The sequence below is a fragment of the Mirounga angustirostris genome, unplaced genomic scaffold (genome assembly GCF_029215605.1).
Source record: "Mirounga angustirostris isolate CCGP_5_RB_7025 unplaced genomic scaffold, mMirAng1.0.hap1 SCAF_9, whole genome shotgun sequence".
Taxonomy (NCBI): Eukaryota; Metazoa; Chordata; class Mammalia; order Carnivora; family Phocidae; genus Mirounga; species Mirounga angustirostris.
The window spans coordinates 110,977,374-110,997,209 of NW_026991717.1; the positions used below are offsets into that span (position 1 = coordinate 110,977,374).

General features: G+C 37.8%; 1 protein-coding gene across 14 annotated transcripts in view; it reads left to right on the plus strand.

The window, feature by feature from the left end:
• GPHN (gephyrin) overlaps positions 1-19,836 on the plus strand; it is a 624,049-nt gene that overhangs the window by 559,460 nt on the left and 44,753 nt on the right. For all 14 annotated transcript variants that reach the window (XM_064571194.1, XM_064571187.1, XM_064571189.1 and 11 more), the window contains one exon: positions 226-347. In XM_064571194.1, coding sequence (XP_064427264.1) covers positions 226-347 — 122 coding nt within the window. The remainder of the gene's footprint in view (positions 1-225; positions 348-19,836) is intronic.

Below are 19,836 nucleotides of genomic sequence, written 5' to 3' on the forward strand. Positions count from 1 at the left end.
ACCATTTAAATTTCTGCATGCTTTTTAATTCTGGAAGAATGTTTTTTTCAATCTCCTATACTCTCAATATTTATTCAGAGATCCTTTGGGCATGTATCTTCTATGTGCCAGATACTGTAGTAGATGTTAGATAAGGTAAACTCTGCTTACTAGATCTATTTCTTTTCCATCAACCATAGGCAACACCAAAAAGAATAATTTGTGGTGTTTTTTTTGGCTTTGTAGCTGCTAAATCCCGAAGATGACCTCTTACCAGGAAAGATTCGAGACAGCAATCGTTCAACCCTCTTAGCAACAATTCAGGAACATGGTTATCCCACAATCAACTTGGGAATTGTAGGAGACAAGTAAGTATTGAATTTTATTTGGAAGTTGTTATTGTACACATTTGAATTTTGGGAGTGCTAACTAGGTGGGATTGTTGTTAAAGAGAAATTTAATACCATAATTTTCATTAATCTCATTCTTCAGAAGCAAAAGAATTATGAACATGTCTGTGCCTTTTTGCGATAGACATTGTCCTGGAGTGTCTATTACAACAGGAGAAATATTTTTGTTCTCCTATAGTTATGTAAAGTTTCCAAGGATTTTTTTTTTTATATCATTGGCTTTATTCTAATGGAATTAATGGTGATGGTATTATTCCTATTCACACTCACTTGTTTCAAGAAAGGCAGGAAAGACATGAGTAAGAAGATAAAGAATGTTAAAATTCTCACTAACTGCTCCTTTGCAGTTTAAGTACAATTGTTTTCTAGGACTTTTATATTGATTTTTTTGTATCTTATGTAACCCAAGTTTCTGTAGCCTTCACCCACTTGTAAGTACATATGGAGGCACATTGACTAGAATTGCCCATCTCTAAGAGCATATTACCCTATATTCTAAATTAACTGAGCCCTCTGCTAAATTCCCCAAGGATTTATATGAACTTCCAACAGATTTTCACATGTGATCAAGAGCAAGTCTGCTCTTCCTGAGCATCCCACTACCAAGTGACATTGCTACTCAGCCCTCTCTCACCAGGATTTCCAGTTCACAAGAGGCATACCTGCTTTTAATAATACTCAAACATCAACCTGGTGGAGACAGAGCTGGGAGACAAATCTGAGTGACAGATAGCATGATGTATCTGTCCCCTATAATTGCCCCTTTCCTTTATCACCACCTTGTAACTGAATAAAGCTCATTATGTCTGGATCCTTCTTCCCCAGCACAAGGTAGGAATTTCCCAGCAAATGCGCTTTTGAAGAGGCTCTGCCTTACCATTTCACAAGATATGCTCTGACACCTCTATCCCAGCTTAAGCCCAACCTGGACACAGCATAATCCAAACCTTGGACCCAGCATCCTACCAATAACATGAAAGGGAGTAGCTTTTATGTCCTTTCACTTTTTAAAGTCCTTTCCTCCTTGTTTTTTTCTTTTTCTGATGATATTGGAATAGAAGCTGTTAGGTATACTTTCAAATGTCATTGTTTTTAAAATCTTAACATTTGTATTTACCTGGATGTTTAGCTCTAGAGACACCCATAGCTAAGTAGCCAGCCAACTTAGAACCCATGCTGGTGAAGACAATGTCACAGGCTGCTTAGTATCACCCTGACCCAGGCTCCCTAGCCCTTGGAAGGAAGTAGAAAGAACCCACTGGAAAAAAAGGGGGGGTGCATTTATTTGAATTTGGGCCTGACCACCAATAACCTGTCCTTTCATATAAAACTAAAAGTTATCCGTAGATACACCTTTAAAGAGGACAAAAATTAACTTCCCAAAGGAGGTTAGAGGAACCCAAGAGTTCCAAAAGCACAGAGCAGATCCTGAAACTCTAGAGAACAACTTACCAGATCGTTTAGGATTTGTTTCCCACCCACAACTGGCTCTGGTCCTGTCTTCAAGTGCATTAATGAGCTCTAAGGAATATTATAAGGTAAAAGAAGCTTGTTTGTTTTTCATTTTACCTTAAGCTGTTCTGTACTATAATTCTGTCTACTCCTCCTATTTTTGTACTTTTGTATAAAAAAAATGCTTGCTTGATATACTATCTATGCTGCCAGTACACCAGTGAAAGCCTGTGTTGATATGCTAATATTTAATTGTCTGTTGATTTGCGGTAGACATTTACTAATAATTAATATTGATATTACATATAACTCCAAAATATACCTTGAAAGCAGCATATAAAGAACAATAAAATGATAAGCAAGATATAGGCAATTCTGAGAATATGCAAATCTCTAGTGTATATTCTTTTCTCAGATGGAAATATCTTCCATAAAACTGAAAACAATTTTTTAAAAATACAACAATGCAAATCTAGACTTTCTCAGTGAGAGTGCTATTTTGAAGAGGCCCAGAGTAAATGGTTGGAATGCGGAGATGGAATGCGGGTGGAAAGAATTTATAACTGTTCTAATGGAAATCTATGTTGGAGTTTAGCAAAGGAAACAAGGTACATTTAATCTGCAGCCTGTTGATACTCTGTGAAGGTTACCTCCCACTTCATTCTTCTCCTTCCTATGTAGCCTTTTGCTAATGAAAGCAAATGTTATACAGAAGCCTCTCTGTGAAGCTCTCCAGGGAAACACAACGGTCATGGGAGAAACTACACTTTGTGTAAAGCAGGGAGAGAAATAGCTCAAGAATGTCAGTAAGCCCAGAACCCCTGCTCAGCTATGACCGATAAGAATAGGGAGTAAGAGCTCTATTCTTGTATTTAAAGAAAGATTAGTGTCTGGTTTTTAAATTCTGTGATTCTACTTCTCAGCTCTTATTTTTATCACCAACCATAATTTTAATGATAAATGTTAACATCCAAATAAGTTACAGAGTCTTAATCTGTAACTTATTTGGATTAAATTGAGCTAAATTTTGCCTTTGCTTATTCTACATTTTATTTAAAAAGAGAGTACAGTGAAGATTACGGGAAGGATGCTTCAAATACCTGAGAGTTAACAACTATATTTTAAAGCGTTCACTTATAAATATTTTGTGCATATTAAAATATATTCAGTAAGACATAGTTTCTCACAGCACGTGGAACACAATACTCTTGGGGTTCCTAGTTGTTTTTTTGTTTTGTTTTGTTTTTAAGACAAATTTTGAAACCCAGAGATGTTAAATGAACTTGCTCAGCATTATACAAGTTAGTGGCAGAGGTGAAAATGGAAGCTAAGTTTTGAAATTAACAATCTACAATTCTTTGCTATCATTACGAAGACAAGATAATAACTATAAATATGTCAGAAAAGAATCATCACTATGCGCTAGAATGGTCAGAGTTTTATAAAGGTGCAATGTTAGTTAAAACATGAAGGATGAATAGAATTTGTATATTTAGAAAAAGAGTGTGTTAATCAAGTAGGAAACATGGAATGAACAAAAAATAGAGAAACAGAAAAGAAAGTAGAGAAGTAGAAATAAACAGCTACAGGTCAGGCCAGATTGATCAGAACAGGAGGTTCAGGTAGAAGGATAATGGAGGTCAATTTGGTAGAAATTTAATAAGGCTTTGCAATCCAAGCAGAACTACCCAACTCACTTAAATTTTAAACTTTTTAAAAAAACAGAATTGACATAATAACCATTATTTTAGAATAATTTGAACAAGGTAAAACATGGGCTAAAGTTGGAGATAGGCTAGAAATAAGAACAATACAATTTGTTCATTAATTATTCAGTCAGGAAGTATGTGTTGTGTACCTATGAGAATCATCTGAAGATCTTATTTAAAATGCTGATTCTGATTTAGCAAATGTGGGGTGGGCCAAGATATTGCATTTCTAACAAACTCCCAAGGATACCAAGCTGCTGGTCCATGGATCATGGGAAATAACAAGGATTTTGTCAATTTAATCATGCCATCTACTATGGATTTTAAGACAAAGGCTATTGAAGATACAAAGCTGAAACATAGATCTTACCTTTGAAATTACATGTACTAGAAATGTACTAGAAACTATAGACTAGTAATAAAAATGTTTTGGAAAGTTTCAGAGCTTAAACTCACATTTGGAAGTAGAATTTTTTTAAAAAAGAGACTAAATCAAAAGACATTGTAAAGGCTATTACATAGAACAGAAGAGCGTCAGTGTTGATTTCTCTTCATCTGGATTACAAAGCCTTATCAAAATGATATGTGACTACAAACACAAACAAAATACCTACAAAACCCAGCCAGTAGGTCTCTCTAGCACAATTTTACATCCCGCTCCAGCAATACACCACTTCCATTTCTTCAGGCTCCATTTGTAGTCTATCCTTTCTTGGTTTTTGTAGCTCCTCTTCCTGTGCTCATTCCCTAAATTTAGGGGTCCCCATGGCTCACTCTTGGCTTTCTGTCCTTCTAATTTCTTATGCTAATGACTCCTAGATCTTATCTCTATCTTGAGCTCCATGCCTAGATCCACCTGCTTACTAGGTGCATTTTCTTTTAAGTTCAGTAGGCACTGCAAATTCAACCTGTCCAAAACTAACCATCCCCCCACCTCTCTCACTGCCCCTCCCCACTGCCACCCTGTTCCATTTCCGTTCATTCTTCTGTCTCAGCCACCAGCCAGTCACCCAAGCCAGAAGAAACCTGAACAAGAGTCATCACAGCTCCTCTCTTCCACTCACTCTATATTTAAGTCCTACAGACTTTCCCTCCTTGGTATTTCTTCTCTACATTCCCATCTCTTCATTCCTACCATCCTGGCTTAGTTCAGGACTCCATTTATTTTTTGTCTAGACATACAAGACTAGCATCTTAATTGGTCTCCATGCCTTAAGTCTTGTTCCCCTCTAACTCACCCTCTATTCTGCTACCTTTCTAAGGTGCATATTCTATACCTATGGCAGAATTGGGGTTTTATTATATATGGATAAGCAGACTGTAATAATTCAACAAACTTTTACAAATGGTTATGCTCTATCAGGCATTGTACCAGTCTTTGGTACTACAGAGATAAATAAGACAGTTATTAGTAAGAACTACAAAAAAGTTTTCAATTCTGATCCACTTCCCTCTTTCCTCCCAGTCTCCAATCTCCAGTCTCCTTACTGCAAACATGTCAGTCTTTACTGAGTACCCATTATATGTGTGTGTGTGTGTGTGTGTATAACACTATACTACATTCTTTCATGTATGTATCTTATTTAAGCCTCTTGAAACAACAGAGCCAGATAAGTATCTTTAATCCCCATTTTGGAGATAATAATACTGAAGCTTAAAAAAATCAACCTATTCAGGGTCATGCAGCTAGTAAAAGGCAGAGTAAGGAGTTCAATCCAGGCCCGTCTTAACTTCAGGGTCCTTTCTCCTTTTGCTCTACCATCCTACTTTTTTAACTGGAGTTAGCATCCTCATTTCATTAATATTAAGGTTAATAAACTAAATAGGCTAGCTCCATTTGTAATGAATAAAACCCCTTAGTTAACAGTAGCTATGAACATTTCAAAAGTCAGAGAGGAAAATTTAGTTTAAACTGTGAATTACATATTGACAAGTGAATTATAAGGACTTGAGTTGCAGAATCCAAATCTTCAGGTGATATAGAAATGGGAAAAATGTCGGGCGCCTGGGTGGCTCAGTTGGTTAAGCGACTGCCTTCGGCTCAGGTCATGATCCTGGAGTCCCTGGATCAAGTCCCGCATCGGGCTCCCTGCTCGGCAGGGAGTCTGCTTCTCCCTCTGACCCTCCCCCCTCTCATGTACTCGCTCTGTCTCATTCTCTCTCTCTCAAATAAATAAATAAAATCTTTAAAAAAAAAAAAGAAATGGGAAAAATGTCAGGAGGATGTATTATGGTCTTTCTTTTATAATCTCTTCCTTTACCTTTCTTCCCACAGCTGCTGGGCTGCTTTTGCAGCATATATTACTTTTGGGTAATTTGTTACACCAAGTTCATAGTATCTTCTATGGGGGTGGGGGGATGAAGGAGAGAGGAAAAGAGGGGAAGAGAGCATGCACACAATGTGAATGTATGACAATTTGGTAGTCAGGCCTATATTACTCAGCTTAGATTCACAAATGGCCACCCCTATTCTTACCTTTTTCCTACTCACCATATAAAGCTCCTTTGTCACTACTTTAAGAGAAGGGAAGGGAGAAAAAGCATTTGAGAAGTGAAAGGGGGGAAGGCAGAAAGAACAAGAACAGTTTAGTGGTATCATTAATCTCCTTGTTCCCCAACCCTGAAGATACAGCCTATTTAGGAGACGTGTTTTATTAAGCCCAGATAACCCATACACTGGCTAAATGTGTTCTATTCACTTTGCTGTATTTTCTGATAATCTAATATTTAAAGATTCAATTGTGTAAAAGAGCATTCTACCTGACAAAGAGTTGTTTGCATATTAATGTGAATGAGTTTAAACTAGACATCCAACATCTGTGTAAATCCTCTGCACTGAATGAACAGAAGCAAATCACTTAGAACTTGGAGTTCTTTAGGGGCACCTGGGTGGCTCAGTCAGTTAAGCGTCTGCCTTCAGCTCTGGTCATGATCTGGGGATCCTGGGATAGAGTCCACACTGGGCTCCCTGCTCAGTGGAGAGTCTGCTTCTCCCTCTCCCTCTGTGCACTCTCTCTCGCAAGTAAATAAATAAAAATCTAAAAAAAAAGGAGAAGAAGAACTTGGAGTTCTTTGGCAGAGGGCAAACTAACTAAGCAAGACCACATCAGAACCTTAGCATAGCAAGATACTGAAGGTCTAGCAAGAAGTACACTTGGCAGCAGGAAAAGACTAAAGAAAGGTAGGTGAGAAGATGTCATAAGCAAATGCTTTACATTTCAGCATTCTTTCTTCAGTCTTCCATCTTGCTTCCATAATTCAGGCTAGTACTAAAGAGTGATTCAGCAATATACTAGTAACATTATGAGCTAAATTAAGGTTTGTTTGTTTACCCTAGAATGATACCCAACATCTATAGTACTTATAGATGTTTATTTAGAAATGTATTCTAAGTTCCAAACAACCAATTTTATATAAAGACTCTGGGAACATAACCTGTGAGTTATAAATCAGCTGTGCAGAAAAGACTTACCCTAAGTTGTCAGCTTTGTACTGACTGCATGGAATCTTTTAATACTGTTTACAGAGTTATAATTAGTAGTAAGACATTGAAAGATTTTAGATTGGGGATAACATGATCATCTTCTATTCCTGGTCCAGTTCTATTATGCACTTCTTGGGCCATTGTTCTAGATGTTCTGGTGTACATTTTTATGTAACTTTTTAATCTTAGAGCAAATGTTCACTGAAGAAAATTTAGAGAATACTGTTTCACAAAAAAGAAGCAAAGAAAAGAAATTAATACATACATTACATAATCCCATTACCCAGTATTACTCTTCTTCCATTCTTCAATTCTGTGTGTGTACAGTTTATGTGTGTAAGTATAAAAAAACAAAGAAATCATAGTCTTATTTTAACTTTTCATTTTCACTCAGTGTATCATAAACATCCATCTCTATTATCACATCGTCCTCTGTGATATCATTTAAATGCCTATATGTCATTCTCAGTATAAAGTTTAATATTATTTATTTATACAATCCCTTGTCGTCAGACATTAGGTTGTTCCTAACCTTTCTCAATTGTAAGTAAATGATGAACAGCTGTGTAACTAAATCTTGGCATATACCCACAATTATTTGAGAGTGTCTTTAAATTTTTATTTTATCCATTTTATGACCATTTGTTGATTGCCTGACATATGCAAAGCTATGTTGATAGCAGAGGTAAAATGAAAATAAAACAACTGCTGTCCTCAACTGCTGGTAGGCATGTAAAACAAGTTGTTTATGGCTGTTTCCTCAGCAATTAGAACAGTGTCGGTGCATGGTAGCTAGTCAGCAAATGCCAGGAAGTAAGAGAAAAAGAAAAGAAACACTGAGTATAACCTGAATACAAAACTAGTCAAGTCTAGAGATTTCTAATTGGCACAGATTGGTGTGAGTTTATAGGGATAAACTCTTTCTAAGCTCCATCCTATTTCGACCTTGAATATGGGACAATAGATGTCCTAGTATTCTTTTCCCCATGGCTGGTTAAATAACCTATTAGCCTCCTTTTGTCTTCCTAGGCAGCAAGAGCTACTACTGTTTCCCTACTATGGAGAAGAGTCTAAAACAAATGAAGAGGTTTGGATAGGTAAATGAGTAGAGTGTATTATATGTTCCAGCCAAGATAATTGTGGCCAGACTTGGTTGAGATAGTCATCATTTGGGCACATACTTTCTTCTCTGTTTTTCCTTTTTTTTTTTTTTTCTTTCCCTCACTTTCCTGATAAAATTTCTTAGAGAAACTGCTACTTTTGTGGCTTAAACAGGGTAGGGGGGTGCGGAGCAAGATGGTGGAGGAGTAGGAGACCTGGATTTCGTCTGGTCCCAGGAATTCAGCTGGATAGGGATCAAACCATTCTGAACACCTAGGAACTCAACAGGAAATCAAAGAAAAGAATAGCAACAACTCTCTGAACAGAAAAGCGACCACTTTCTGGAAGGTTGGACGTGAGGAGAAGTGAATCCAAGGCAATAGTCGGGAGGATAGATGGCGGGGGAAAGGGGCCTCCATCGGCTGCTCCTGGCAAGTGATAGAGCCGCGGAGCACAAAATTGGAACTTTAAGAAGTTGGCTCCACGGAGGGACATCGCTCCAGTGGCTAAGCGGGGGGGTGGAACCCTTGCAGGACAGTGTGGTCTCAGGACCCTCAGGGTCACAGAAAGACTGAGGGTGCCTGAGTGTGGCAGAGCTCTCAGGTATCAGAGCAGGGAAGCCGGCTGCAGAGACGGAGCCGAGGCGCGGGCTCTCAGCTCAGGGTTGCCATAAACCATGATCCGCGGCACAGTCGGGCCACTGCTCCTCCAGTAGGGACCCAACAAGCGGCAGATCCAGGGAGACTCCCCTTTCTCCCCCGGGAGGAGCAGCGCGGGAGTGCACGGCAGGGATCTGCTGGGTTTGGAGACTCCACACGGGGTCGTGTGCCAGAGATAGAAACGCTCAGTCACAGGCCGGGTGAGCACAGAGTGTGGCCGGAGACCGGAGAGACGGGAGTGATTGACTGCTTTTCTCTGGGGGCACACTGAGGAATCGGGCCCCAAGTTCTCGGCTCCTCTGGGGCGGAGATTGGGAGGCCGCCATTTTCACTGTCATCCTCCAAAGCCGAACAGAAAGCTTGCAAGGAACAAAAGCTCCTGAGAGCAAACCTGAGCAGATTACTTAGCCGGGACTGGCAAGGGCGGGGCAATTCTGCCTCTGGCAAAGACATTTGGGAACCACAGCAACAGGCTCCTCCCCCAGATCAGCAAGAACAGCCAGCCAAGACCAAGTTTACCGATCAATGACAATGGCAGAACTCCAGCACTAGGGGAATACTGCACATAGAATTCATGGCTTTTTTACCATGATTCTTTAGTCTTTCAAAGTTAATTTTTTTTAACTGTCTTTTTTTTTTAATTTTTCTTTTTCCCTTTTTCCACCAACATCTTATCAATCCCTTTTTTAAAAAACATTTTTATTTTTCATTTTTAGAGTCATAGTCTATCCCTTCATAGTAGTTACCCTTATTTGTGATATATATATATATATATATATAAGTTGTTCTCTCTTTAAATTTTTGAGATATAGTTTCTTCTAACAGATCAAAATATACCCTAAATCTCTAGTGTATGCCTTTGTTCTAGTCTCCTGCCTCATCACATTCTCTCCCTTTTTTTTTTAAATCCTCATCTTTCTTTTTTCAAACAACTTCTTATCAATTCCTTTTATAAAATCTTTTATAATTTTCATCTTTACAGTCATATTCCATCCCTTCATCTTATTAACCCTTATTTTTGTACATATATAAGTTTTTCTTTCTTTAAATTTTTGGGAGGCACTTTCATCTAACAGACCAAAATACATCCAAAATCCAGTATGTGGCACTGATCATATTTGATCATATTCTGGTTTTTATGTTTTGTTCTGTTTTTGTTTGTTTTTATCTTTACCTTTTTCTTTTTTTTTTTCTTTTTCTTTTTTCTTTCTTTCCCTTTATTTTACCCTGGTTTCAGGTCTTTTCTGATTTGTTTAGAGTATATTTTCTGGGGACGTTGATACCCTGTTAGCATTTTCTTCTCTCATTCATCTATTCTCCTCTGGACAAAATGACAAGATGGAAACAATCACCTCAACACAAAGAACAAGAGGCAGTACCGACTGCCAGGGACCTACACAGTATGGACATTAGTACGATGTCAGAACTAGAGTTCAGAATGATGATTTTAAAGATACTAGCTGGGCTTGAAAAAAGCATGGAAGTTATTAGAGAAACCCTTTCTGGAGAAATAAAGGAACTAAAATCTAACCAAGTCAAAATCAAAAAGGCTATTAATGAGGTGCAGTCAAAAATGGGGGCACTAACTGCTAGGATAAATGAGGCAGAAGAGAGAATCAGTGATATAGAAGACCAAATGATGGAAAATAAAGAAGCTGAGAAAAAGAGAGATAAACAACTACTGGATCACGAGGGCAGAATTCGAGAGATAAGCGATACCATAAAGCAAAACAACATTAGAATAATTGGGATCCCAGAAGAAGAAGAAAGAGAGAGAGGGGCACAAGGTATATTGGAGCAAATTATAGCAGAGAACTTCCCTAATTTGGGGAAGGAAACAGGCATCAAAATCCAGGAAGCACAGAGAACCCCTCTCAAAATCAATAAAAATAGGTCAACACCCCGACATCTAATAGTAAAATTTACGAGTCTCAGAGACAAAGAGAAAATCCTGAAAGCAGCTTGGGAGAAGAGATATGTAACCTACAATGGTAGAAATATTAGATTGGCAACAGAACTATCCACAGAGACCTGGCAGGCCAGAAAGGACTGGCAGGATATATTCAGAGCACTAAATGAGAAAAATATGCAACCAAGAATACTATATCCAGCTAGGCTGTCATTGAAAATGGGAGAGATAAAAAGGTTCCAGGAAAACAAAAACTAAAGGAATTTGCAAACACGAAACCAGCCCTACAAGAAATATTGAAAGGGGTCCTCTAAGAAAAGAGAGAGCCTAAAAGTAACATAGACCAGAAAGGAACACAGACAATATACAGTAACAGTCACCTTACAGGCAATACAATGGCACTAAATTCGTATCTTTCAATAGTTACCCTGAATGTAAATGGGCTAAATGCCCCAATCAAAAGACACAGGCTATGAGATTGGATTAAAAAACAAGACCCATTGATATGCTGTCTGCAAGAGACTCATTTTAGACCCAAAGACACCCCCAGATTGAAAGTGAAGGGGTAGAAAACCATTTACCATGCTAATGGACACCAAAAGAAAGCTGGGGTGGCAATCCTTATATCAGACAAATTAGATTTTAAACCAAAGACTGTAATAAGAGATGCAGAAGGACACTATATCCTACTTAAAGGGTCTATCCAACAAGAAGATCTAACAATTGTAAATATCTATGCCCCTAACATGGGAGCAGCCAATTATATAAGGCAATTAATAACAAAAGCAAAGAAACACATCGACAGCAATACAATAATAGTGGGGGACTTTAACACCCCCCTCACTGAAATGGACAGATCGTCTAAGCAAAAGATGAAAAAGGAAATAAAGACTTTAAATGACACACTGGACCAAATGGACTTCACAGATATATTCAGAACATTCCACCCCAAAGCAACGGAATACACATTCTTCTCTAGCGCCCATGGAACATTCTGCAGAATAGATCACATCCTAGGTCACACATCAGGTCTTAACTGGTACCAAAAGACTGGGATCATTCCCTGCATACTTTCAGACCACAATGCTTTGAAACTAGAACTCAATCACAAGAGGAAAGTCGGAAAGAACTCAAACACATGGAGACTAAAGAGCATCCTACTAGAGAATGAATGGTTCAACCAGGAAATTAAAGAAGAATTTTAAAAATTCATGGAAACCAATGAAAATGAAAACACAACTGTTCAAAATCTTTGGGATACAGTAAAGACAGTCCTAAGAGGAAAGTATATAGCAATACAAGCCTTTCTCAAGAAACAAGAAAGGTCTCAAGTACACAACCTAACCCTACACCTAAAGGAGCTGGAGAAAGAACAGCAAATAAAGCCTAAACCCAGCAGGAGAAGAGAAATCATAAAGATCAGAGCAGAAATCAATGAAATAGAAACCAAAAGAACAGTAGAACAGATCAACAAAACTAGGAGCTGGTTCTTTGAAAGAATTAACAAGATTGATAAACCCCTGGCCAGACTTATCAAAAAGAAAAGAGAAAGGACCCAAATCAACAAAATCATGAATGAAAGAGGAGAGATCACAACCAACACCAAAGAAATACAAACAATTATAAGAACATATTATGAGCAACTCTGTGCCAGCAAATTAGATAACCTGGAAGAGATGGATGCATTCCTAGAGATGTATCAACTACCAAAACTGAACCAGGAAGAAATAGAAAACCTGAACAGACCTATAACCACTAAGGAAATTGAAGCAGTCATCAAAAATCTCCCAACAAACAAAAGCCCAGGGCCAGATGGCTTCCCAGGGGAATTCTACCAAACATTTCAAGAAGAATTAATACCTATTCTTCTGAAACTGTTCCAAAAAAATAGAAATGGAAGGGAAACTTCCAAACTCGTTTTATGAGGCCACCATTACCTTGATCCCCAAACCAGACAAAGACCCCATCAAAAACGAGAATTACAGACCAATATCCTTGATGAACACGGATGCAAAAATTCTCACCAAAATACTAGCCAATAGGATCCAACAGTACATTAAAAGGATTATTCACCACGACCAAGTGGGATTTATCCCTGGGCTGCAAGTTTGGTTCAACATCCGCAAATCAATCAATGTGATACAATACATTAACAAAAGAAGGAACAAGAATCATATGATCCTCTCAACAGATGCAGAAAAAGCATTTGACAAAGTACAACATCCTTTCTTGATCAAAACTCTTCAGAGTATAGGGATAGAGGGTACATACCTCAATATCATAAAAGCCATCTATGAAAAACCCACAGCGAATATCATTCTCAATGGGGAAAACTGAGAGCTTTCCCCCTAAGGTCAGGAACACGGCAGGGATGTCCACTATCACCACTGCTATTCAACATAGTATTAGAAGTCCTAGCCACAGCAATCAGACAACAAAAAGAAATAAAAGGCATCCGAATCAGCGAAGAAGAAGTCAAATTCTCACTGTTTGCAGATGATATGATACTTTATGTGGAAAACCCAAAAGACTCCACCCCCAAACTGCTAGAACTCATACAGGAATTCAGTAAAGTGGCAGGATATAAAATCAATGCACAGAAATCAATTGCATTTCTATACACCAACAACAAGACAGAAGAAAGAGAAATTAAGGAGTCAATCCCATTTACAATTCCACCCAAAACTGTAAGACACCTAGGAATAAATCTAACCAAAGAGACAAAGGATCTGTACTCAGAAAACTATAAAATACTCATGAAAGAAATGGAGGAAGACACAAAGAAATGGGAAAAATGTTCCATGCTCATGGATTGGAAAAACAAATGTTGTGAAGATGTCAATGCTACCTAGAGCAATCTACACATTCAATGCAATCCCCATCAAAATACCATCCACTTTTTTCAAAGAAATGGAACAAATAATCCTAAAATTTGTATGGAACCAGAAAAGACCTCAAATAGCCAGAGGAATGTTGAAAAAGAAAAGCGAAGCTGGCGGCGTCACAATTCCAGACTTTAAGCTCTATTACAAAGCTGTCATCATCAAGACAGTATGTACTGGCACAAAAACAGACACATAGATCAATGGAACAGAATAGAGAGCCCAGAAATGGACCCTCAACTCTATGGTCAACTCATCTTCGACAAAGCAGGAAAGAATGTCCAATGGAAAAAAGACAATCTCTTCAACAAATGGTGTTGGGAAAATTGGACAGCCACATGCAGAAGAATGAAACTGGACCATTTCCTTACACCACACACAAAAATAGACTCCAAATGGTTGAAAGACCTCAATGTGAGACAGGAGTCCATCCAAATCCTAAAGGAGAACACAGGCAGCAGCCTCTTCGACCTCAGCCACAGCAACTTCTTCCTAGAAACATCGCCAAAGGCAAGGGAAGCAAGGGGAAAAATGAACTATTGGGACCTCATCAAGATAAAAAGCTTTTGCACAGCAAAAGAAACAGTCAACAAAACCAAAAGATAACTGACAGAATGGGAGAAGATATTTGCAAATGACATATCAGATAAAGGGCTAGTATCCAAAATCTATAAAGAGCTTCTAAACTCAACACCCAAAGTGCAAAGATCCAATCAAGAAATGGGCAGAAGACATGAACAGACATTTTTCCAAAGAAGACATCCAAACAGCCAATAGACACATGAAAAAGTGCTCAACATCACTCGGCATCAGGGAAATCCAAATCAAAACCTCAATGAGATATCACCTCACACCAGTCAGAATGGCTAAAATTAACAAGTCAGGAAACGACAGATGTTGGTGGGGATGCAGAGAAAGGGGAACCCTCCTACAGTGTTGGTGGGAATGCAAGCTGGTGCAGCCACTCTGGAAAACAGTATGGAGGTTCCTCAAAAAGTTGGAAATAGAGCTACCATATGATCCAGCAATTGCACTACTGGGTATTTACCCCAAAGATACAAATGTAGGGATCCAAAGGGGTACCTGCACCCCGATGTTTATAGAGCAATGTCCACAATAGCCAAACTGTGGAAAGAGCCAAGATGTCCATCGACAGATGAATGGGTAAAGAAGATGTGGTATATATATATATATATACATACATACATACAATGGAATATTATGCAGCCATCAAAAAGAATGAAATTTTGCCATTTGCAATGACGTGGATGGAACTGGAGGGTATTATGCTGAGCGAAATAAGTCAATCAGAGAAAGACATGTATCGTATGATCTCACTGATATGAGGAATTCTTAATCTCAGGAAACAAACAGGGTTGCTGGAGTGGTGGGCGGTGGGAGGGATGGGGTGGCTGTGTGATAGACATTGGGGAGGGTATGTGCTATGGTGAGCACTGTGAAGTGTGCAAGACTGTTGAATCACAGATCTGTACCTCTGAAGCAAATAATACATTATATGTTTTTAAAAAAAGAAGAAGAAGAAGAAGATAGCAGGAGGGGAAGAATGAAGGGGGGGAAATCGGAGGGGGAGACAAACCATGAGAGACCATGGACTCTGAAATACAAACTGAGGGTTCTAGAAGGGAGGGGGGTGGCAGGATGGGTTTGCCTGGTGATGGGTATTAAAGAGGGCACGTTCTGCATGGAGCATTGGTTGTTATACGCAAACAATGAATCACTACATCATACGCAAACAATGGAACACTACATCAAAAACTAATGATATAATGTATGGTGATTAACATAACATAATAAAAAAAAATACAGGGTGGAAAAAAGATTTGTTTATATTAAGTTAGGGCTGTTTTCTTTCCCACCAGCCTATAAGCTCCACAAAGGCTAGGACATAAAGGTGTGTCTTGGTGACCCTATATGCGTAGTACTTAGTAGGAGTATATCTCCTAGATTTAGATAGCCCTGCCATCTTTTCCTATACCACCCTCTCTTTCCATGGAACCTAGAAACTGCAACTGTCCAGAAGAGCTTACAGGGTCCCTTCACAGTGAATCCAAAAACTGTAGCCATAGGAATAGACCAGAAAGTATGGCACTGACAACAGAATTGCATTAGTAACTGAGACACATCCCCAAAAGGGGTACAACGTAAAGCTTTATGGCTGAGATAATTCATTTTATATTTCTGAAGAAAAAGAAATATAAAGTGGGAGGAGAGGGAGTAGCATTCCAAATGGATTTATGAAGCCTCTAATTTAAAAAGTTGGGGAACTGCTCCCTCAGGCTTAAGTAGATGATGTTATACATTTACCTCTTAAATATAATAAGCGGTAATCATGATCCAAATACACAGAATCCACTTGGGGAAAATTTCTTGAAGTTTAGCATTAATTGAATTTATATCATGTCTAAAACTGATTTTAACTATTGAGCTGTTTATATTTTTACATCAGCTTTAAAACTGATTTTACATCAGCTTTAAAACATCAGCTTTAAAACAGCGTGGCAATGTAGCTTCCAACTGCTGACTTAGACTTTGCAAGCCTGAAGGGCTGAGAAATTCCCATAATTAAGAAAAGAGTTACCCCTTCTGGAAAATTGCCATCGCAGAAGCCTGCCCCACTCATATCTGCTGGGCTTGCTTGGCTCTGTCACAGACTGGTGTTTGGGATTTGAATTGCCTGCTCCTGTTGTTGCCAATTTGTGAAGCTGCCTCTTCACCTTAAAGCATGAAACAGAAAGGGAACAAGCACTGAGATAGCAAACTGGATTCTTATAAAACTGGCGTATTTAGAAGGGGTTATCAAGGTAGACTTCACAGTACAGTGATTATTCAGGCAAAGCTCAGTGCTTCATGTCTTCCAATTTGTGAAACAAACATATCCTAATATCTTAGTGTTTACCTACTGTTCTAAGAGTAGAAATTTCTAACTATCAGGGAGAATTTAGATCCAAATTTAATTCTGGTCATCTTTATAAACTGCCTTTCTTCTCTTCTGAAATGAACACCTTTTCTGCTCAAAATGTAAAGTTTTAATTTTTGAGTCAACATAATAGATTTATTTTCTCATAGATTTCTAAATAGATTTTTTTATTAAGAGAGGTATCTCATTTTCTATTGGCGAACCAAAAATATTCTTTCTACTTACCAAATGTGTTTAACAGTAAGAGATTCTTCCCTCTCTCTTTTTTGGTGGCTACTACAGTTTCCTTTCTTAAGCCTTAAGAGTTGCTGTTATAGTTGATGTTAGATTCTTCTAAAAATGACCTCCAGGTATTACTGTACTTTTAGAAATTGTTTTCTTACTTAGAAAGTAATATCTTCCAGAAAGCCTTTCCTGATTATCCCATGCCAATTCTGATCATTCTGTCCCACTCAACATTTATACCATTTTACCTTATATGTATTTTCATTTTAATTAATGCATTTGAGTTCAATCAGTGATATTAATTTCATTGCTTATTCATTTTCCTAAATTTTTATCATATGTTTTCTGTATTAGCTTGTAAACTTAAAGGCAGGGACCATGTTTTCTTCTGTCTTTACATGACTTTATAGTGCCTAAACACCCAGTGGGACTGAAGAAGGACTAAATGATGGGTACATGTAGTATGAAGTTTAATCAATACATGAAGTTGATACCCAGAAAATACTTGTAGTTGAGGAATTTACCCTGGACCTCTGAGGAAATCAGTATATGATTAGTATACTTCTAGAACTGGGGTTTTGGGGGGTTTTGTTGTGGTGTTATTGTTATCTTGCTATGATCAGCTGGCATTATTCCTTAATCTCCAAATCCTAGAATTTTTCTCACTTTCCCACTGTCATCTTCACTCATCTTAAAATGATACAGCTACAGTTGGTGTAACAGATGAAATAGGAAACTAATTAACAGCTGTTGTCCATCTGCATGTTTATATTAAATATTTTAAAATAAAACTGCATTTACATTCTGAATGCTCTGTCTGAAATCCATAAAATCTAAACTTGGGTAAAGACTCTGTCTTCATTTTGAATTTTATAGTAGACTTCATGATAAAGCAAAAAAAAAATTATGTCAGAGTCAGGATTATAGTAAGTTAAGGCAGACACAAATTTTAAAAAGCAAAAATCTGAACTGAAAGTGGGCTCTCAAAGCCTTCTGAAATCTGAAAAGATGTTATCAAAAGATATCATACCTTCTAGACATATTCTTCTTTCACAGAAATTGAAGTACATAAAGTATTAAGAAAGCTACATGCATTCTCTGAGATTTATTTTGAGATTTGTTTTACCTTTCCCTTTTATCTACTTTCTGTTAAGTTTAAGCTTCTTTGATATACAGTTAAGTTAGAATTAAGTTAGAATTCCAGGGAGAGTACAGTTATTATTATTGGTAGCCATTTCCCAAGCTGAAAGTGAACATCATAACTTTGGGGGAAAAAATGCCTTTTTTTTTAATTCAAGTCAAATAGTCAAATGCTCCTGATGTTCAGAAAGTGAGAGAAAGAAAAGTACGATCTGCAAGATGAGTACTATATTTCAGTGCTCTAGTCAGTTTCTCCCTCTACGCTTCAGTCTATATGTGAAAAGAAAATATTAATTTCAGTTATTTCCATAGAATCACAGTATCTTAGAATTGAAAGGAACTTCCAGTGTTAGCCAGTCCAGTCTCTTTTTCCCGATGGAGGTATTAGAGAAATGTCTAACAGCTAGCCATCAGGTTTTTGTTCGATGCTTTTAGTGAGAAACATCTTAACTTGCATTATGAGGCAGCTCATTCTATTGTTGAATGGCTGTTGTGCTGAGGATGTTTTTGCATTACACTGAGCCAAAGTCTTTATCTCTATTTCTTCCATCCATTACCCTTAATTCTGCCCTCTGGAGCAACACCAAATAAATTTACTACCTCTTCTACATGACAACCTTTCAAATATAGTGCTATTTATGATTATATAAATGCTAAGTAGTATCTTCTATCTGCAGACAATATTATTATATTATATTATACTTGTAATAGCTGTACATTCTTCATTCCCAAAGCTACTGTAGAGAGATTGAGTTGAGGCCAGGGTTAATTCAGTTGATTTGTTGAGTGCCTACAATGTGCAGGGATTTGGCAGGGCAATCAAGAAGCCTAGAAAAAATGAGACCTTGTCTTGTGAGACAACCATACATTATTGTATCAATTTTATAAGTTTGCCTTTTCTCACAATTTGTTGCCTCTCTTTATCCTTTTTAGTTCTTTTAACTTAAATTCCACTTTGACATTAATATGTCACTCCTGCTTTTTCACTTATTTATACCTGGCTGGTGTCTTTTTGCCCTATCAGGTTTTTTTCAGTCTTTCATCTTTTAGCATATCCGTTGTGAATAACATTCAAATGGGATATGAGCTTTAAAAAAAAAAGGCTTGATTTTGCACAAGCCTTGAGTTACTGTAACCCTGATCCTGGCATAAAATTTATTTTGCTTTACCATGAAGTTTGCCATAAATGATTCCCTTGGGATGCCTAGGTGGCTCAGTTGTTAAACGGCTGCCTTCGGCTCAGGTCATGATCCCAGGGTCCTGGGATCGAGCCCCGCATAGGGCTCCCTGATCAGCAGGAAGCCTGCTTCTCCCTCTCCCACTCCCCCACTTGTGTTCCCTCTCTCGCTATCTCTCTCTCTGTCAAATAAATAAATAAAATATTTTAAAAAAATGATTCCCTTGATGTTTTTTCTTCCAGCTTACTTTATGTTTACAATTTATCCAACTTTGTTATTTCTTCCTTGTCCTTTTTTCTATTGTTGGTTTGATCCAGGTGTTATTTGTTCCCTTTTGCCCTCTTACTATTTTGGAAGGTGTGCTATACTTTACCATTCTCTTCATGCTTCCTTCTAATTTCTGATATTCATAATCAAATATACATTTTTCCACTATTATATTTTTTAAAAGGTGCTTACTATATCCCTTCTCCAAGGCATTCCTATTTCCTCTGTGTGCCCCTACACCAGTGAACTTTTACTTTCCCCATCTCCTCTCACCCCTAAACTTTTAGGTATTGCTGGGAATATGCTTTGAATTCTAGAATTAAGTTTTCTTTTGCAGTATGTCTCTACAACTTCTGGGAAATCCATATTTAGTACATACATTATAACTTCCCAGTTTATTTGATCATTATTCACTTAGATTTAGCTGTATAGTTTTATTTATGTGTTTGTAAATGTATTTGAAAAGTGCTTCCTCTCCTCTTCATCTTCCCCTATCTTGAGAT